The sequence below is a fragment of the Cibotium barometz genome, chromosome 63 (assembly GCF_041138505.1).
Source record: "Cibotium barometz isolate CiBa-2024 chromosome 63, ASM4113850v1, whole genome shotgun sequence".
NCBI lineage: Eukaryota > Viridiplantae > Streptophyta > Polypodiopsida > Cyatheales > Cibotiaceae > Cibotium > Cibotium barometz.
This window is the reverse complement of record NC_141108.1, coordinates 33,539,341-33,544,072: the sequence shown is the minus strand read 5'-3', so window position 1 is coordinate 33,544,072 and position 4,732 is coordinate 33,539,341. Positions and strand designations below refer to the sequence as shown.

The window sequence follows — 4,732 nt, the reverse complement described above, 5'->3', positions numbered from 1 at the left end:
TCACACTGACTTGTGTGGACCTCAGCAGACACCATCTTTGGGAGGATCTCTCTACTTTATGCTGCTTGTTGATGATTGTACCAGATTCACGTGGGTCTACTTTCTTTCCCAGAAGGACCAAGCTTTTGCACGGTTCAAGGATTGGCACGTGATGGTGGAGAAAGAGTCTGGATTTCAGGTCAAGACTCTCAGGGCTGATAAAGGAGGTGAATTCTCCTCGACTGTATTTCTCAGATTTTGTGCAGATCATGGCATCAAAAGGGAACTGGCCAATACTGGATCGCCTTCGGAGAATGGAGTTGTCGAACGCAAGAACAGGACTGTGGTGGAGACGAGGACCATGCTGGAGCATCGTGATCTTCCTCGTCCACTTTGGGGAGAGGCTGTGGCAACGGCTGTCCATACCCTCAACCGATCTCCGACGACTTCAGTACCCCATATGACTCCGTTTGAGGCATACTTTGGCAGGAAACCTAATGTCTTGCACTTCCGTGTCTTTGGGAGTGACGCGTATGTACATATTCCGAAGAAGCAGAGGGGGAAGCTTGACTCCAAGTCCCGCAAGCTTGTATTTGTGGGGTTTAAATCTCTTTCCAAGGGATACAGGTTGTATGATCCAGACAGGAACGAGATTGTTGTCAGCCGGGATGTGGTTTTTGACGAGCATGTTCCAGTTTCCACTGTCGAGGAGCCGCCACTTCTTGGAGATCCAGAGGAGTCTAATGATGATTCCCAGACCATCATTCCAGTTGATCAACCTCAGTCATCACAGGAGGTTGAGCCCACAGCTGGAGTTGAGCCCCCGCGACCACAGGAGGCTCCACGATCTGTTCGAGTACCTAGGTGGTTGTTAGACACCCTTCGGGAGTTAGGTGTCACGGAGCTACCCTCCGAGTGGACCACAGAGGACGGCCCTCAAAGATCACATAGAGTCCGAGATAAAAGCAACACAGCGGAGCTTCTTCAGGTGAACTATGCTGCGATGTCTCGTATCATGCGGGACAAAGAGCCCACTTCCGTAAAGGAAGCCCTTTCACAGGATACTTGGAGGAAAGCCATGCAGGTGGAACTTGATGCCATCGAGAAGAACCACACTTGGGAGTTGGTACCAAGGCCGTCCAAGCGGTCTGTCATTGGTGTCAAATGGGTCTTTAAGACCAAATATGCGTCTGATGGGTCGGTGGACAAATACAAAGCCAAACTTCTGGCTAAAGGTTATGCTCAGCGGCCAGGCATCGACTACGAGGATACCTTTGCACCGACAGCGCGGATGTCCACGATTCGGACCGTTCTTGCCCTTGCTTCTTCTCAGAGGTGACCCGTGTATCAAATGGATGTAAAATCTACGTTCCTTAATGGTGACCTGCAGGAGGAAGTGTATATTGAGCAGCCTCCAGGCTTTATTGTTCCAGGATCTAAAGGGATGGTTTATAGGTTACGCAAGGCCTTGTATGGTCTTAAGCAGGCTCCCAGGGCTTGGAATCAGAAGATTGATTCCTTCTTTATTCGGACTAGATTTCAGAGATCGGTTGCAGATCCGAACCTGTATCTCATTCGGGAACGCGGCATGGTCACACTTATCATCCTTTATGTGAATGATCTCATTCTCACACTGGCGGTCATATGGAGCACATTAGAGTGACGAAGGCTGCCTTGTCAAAGGAGTTTGAGATGACCGACTTAGGCTTACTCCACTTCTTTCTGGGATTGGAGATCTGGCAGACCTAGAGGGGGTTCTTCGTCTCTCAGCAGCGGTATGTTCATGAGTTGCTTGAGGCCTTTGGGATGGAGAACTGCAAGCCTTTTACTTCGCCGATGGACCCGAACACAAAGTTAACCGTTACTGATCCTTGTGAGCCAGTTGATGTCTCGCAGTACCGGAAGTTGGTTGGTTCATTGATCTGGTTGCTGAACACCAGATTGGACTTGAGCTTCTCCGTGGAGCTGTTGAGCTCTTTTATGCAGACGCCATTGAAGACTCATTGGGACGCAGCATTGCGGATATTGCGGTATCTGCAGAGTATGAAGGATCTGGGACTCTTTTACACAGGAGGGAATGGAGTCAGGCTCCAAGGTTGGAGTGACTCAGATTGGGGAGGAGATCCAGACACGAGGAGATCTACTTCAGGATACAGTTTTATCCTCGGCTCAGGAGCAGTTTCTTGGAGCAGCAAGAGGCAGCCAACTATTGCCCTTTCTTCGACAGAGGCAGAGTACCGGGCTGCTTGTGAGGTTGTGTGGCTGCGGAGGCTGCTGGCGAGATTAGGTTTCCACAGAAAGAGCCCACAGTCATCCAGTGCGATAACCAGAGTTGTATAGCTATTGCTCGGAACCCGGTCTTCCATGCCCGGACCAAGCATATAGAGATACAGTATCACTTTGTACGTGAGAAGATCTTGGCTGGTGACATCTTGCTACTTTATTGTTCGACGGAGGACAATGCGGCGGACCTCTTCACGAAGTCTCTACCTCAGGCTACGCTCAAGCGGCACTCCATCTCCCTTGGGTTGGTTTCACAGCCAGGAGCTGAGAGGGAGTGTTAGAAGTCATCTCCTGTCTACTTTTATACACCACGGCCTTTTTTGTGGGTGTGCCCGCCCTTATGAGGTGTTTTATCATTTTCCTCACTCCCCGTATTTTTTCCCTATTTTTTTCCATTTTTTCCAGTGGTGTGGAGGGATGCCAGAGGTTGGCAGGAGCACTGAGTGGCTGGCCGACTGGCCCATCAACAAACATGTGACTGGCCGACTGCCCAACAGCAGTCGTGGACCTCTGTACTGCTGGCCGACTGGATGTATGCAGTTGTGGGCTTCATTATTGCTGGCCGACTGCTCATGTAGTCGTGGAGGGCCACCAATGCTGGCTGACTGCTCACATGGGGCATATAAATAGGCCCCATGCCCCCACCACTTCCTCATTCAGTTTTCTGCGGGATCTTGCGTATAGAGAAGAGTTTACACACCTATCTCTCTGTGTTTCTTGTGCTGTCTATTTTCTGCATTCTACTTGCTCTTGTCTACCCAAGTTTGGTTATCATTTCCGCTGCATATTCTGACATGTATACATACATATATATATGTATATATACATACATATATGTATGTATATATACATATATATATGTATATATACATACATATATATATATACATATATATATGTATATATACATACATATATATATATATGTATGTATATATATATGTAAGTATATATATATGTATGTATGTATATATACACACATATATATATACATATATATATATATGTATATATATATATATATATATATATGTATATATGTATATATATACATACATACATATGTATGTATGTATGTATGTACATACATACATACATACATACATACATATATATGTATGTATATATATACATACATACATACATATGTATGTATATATATACATACATACATATGTATGTATGTATATATATATTATACACATATTTTTGGTTTATTTTATACACACAGACGAGAGAGACAGATCCTTGCGTACCTGCAATGCTCTGGAGGACAAAGGTTCAATTTTCAAGATATCCTCAAAGCCTTTTTTGGCCAATTCGAATTGGCCATCCATGTCGTAGACCTGGGCCTTCATGTATTTCCATTCGATTTCATCCGGTTCCAAGACCTCAAGCTTGTCAAACACAAGGAGGGCATGGGCCAAGTCATCATTCTCCAACAATCTCTTGGCCAGGCACTCCAGTGCAGGGGCATTGTTCGGGTCACCGTCTAGAATGTTCTTCAGAATCAGTTCAATAGACCCTTTGGATAAATCAATGTCCTTCCAGAACTCATCTCCTAGTACATCTGCTGCTTCATTCTGGGCACCCCTTTGAGCGCCCTTTTCTGCTGTCTTTAGGGTGGCCTTCTCCACAGCTTTCTGAACAACGACTTCAGAAGCAGGAGAAGGGGCGGTAGCTGCCCCCGCGGGAGCTCCCATACTGAGCCCTATGCCGCCCACCAGCAAGGCTCTGTAAAGTAACAAAGCCGCCCACCTCGTTGTGGCCGGGATGCTTTCAAACGGTCCCATTTTAGGGTTCCCTGTGGAGTTTCTGTTACTGTTGCCGTCGCCATTGCTCCGGAGCCAGCTCTTCCAGCTTCCAGAAGGTTCCGAGGTAAGGCTTTTAGAAGGTTCCGAGGCGAGGTCTTGCTTGCTTTTGGAGGCGAAGATCTTAATGTGGAAAGGCTGATATTTCTGTGTATGCCTGAGAGAAAGATGTCGCTGGAAGGGGAACGGCTTGAAGAGGCAGGACTGGACCGAAGGCAAAGCTGTGAACGCCTGGGCTTCCATGTTTGTTGCAAACTTTGCTCTTCTAAGGGGAAGCCACCTATTTCTTATATCCTCTTCTCGAAGCGTGCAGGTGGTTTGAATGGACGAAGGTTAAAAAGTTTTTCTCCAAAGGATGGGAAAGTAGGTAGGTTGATTATAGGATAGGGGGCTGGTTGCAATCTTTAGGCTAACCAATTACAAGCGGTTTGGGCTAATATGGGTGCCCAATTTTCATTTGTATTGATTAGTTTTTTGTGGAGAGGTAACCTTAAAGCATTTGTACAACATTTTGAAGGTAAACTTTATTTAAATGGAGGTTTGCGTTTCTAGACACGTGGACGACACATGGGGGGATAGATTTGTGTTTCTAGACACGTGGACGACACATGGAGGGATAGATTTCTCTGGAGGATTCTAGGAGATGGCATTTTTGCGAG

At 46.4% G+C, this 4,732-nt stretch overlaps 1 protein-coding gene across 3 annotated transcripts in view; it reads right to left on the bottom strand.

Moving 5' to 3' along the window:
* The window catches only part of LOC147603974 (uncharacterized), a 35,718-nt gene extending 31,323 nt beyond the window's left edge, over positions 1-4,395 (bottom strand). For 2 of the 3 annotated variants that reach the window (XM_086796091.1, XM_086796090.1), the window contains exon 1: positions 3,519-4,395. In XM_086796091.1, the coding sequence (XP_086652217.1) occupies positions 3,519-4,316 (798 nt within the window). In that variant the 5' untranslated portion in view covers positions 4,317-4,395. The remainder of the gene's footprint in view (positions 1-3,518) is intronic. The other variant, XM_086796089.1, reaches the window with a different exon arrangement.
* Between the last annotated feature and the right edge of the window lie 337 nt (positions 4,396-4,732).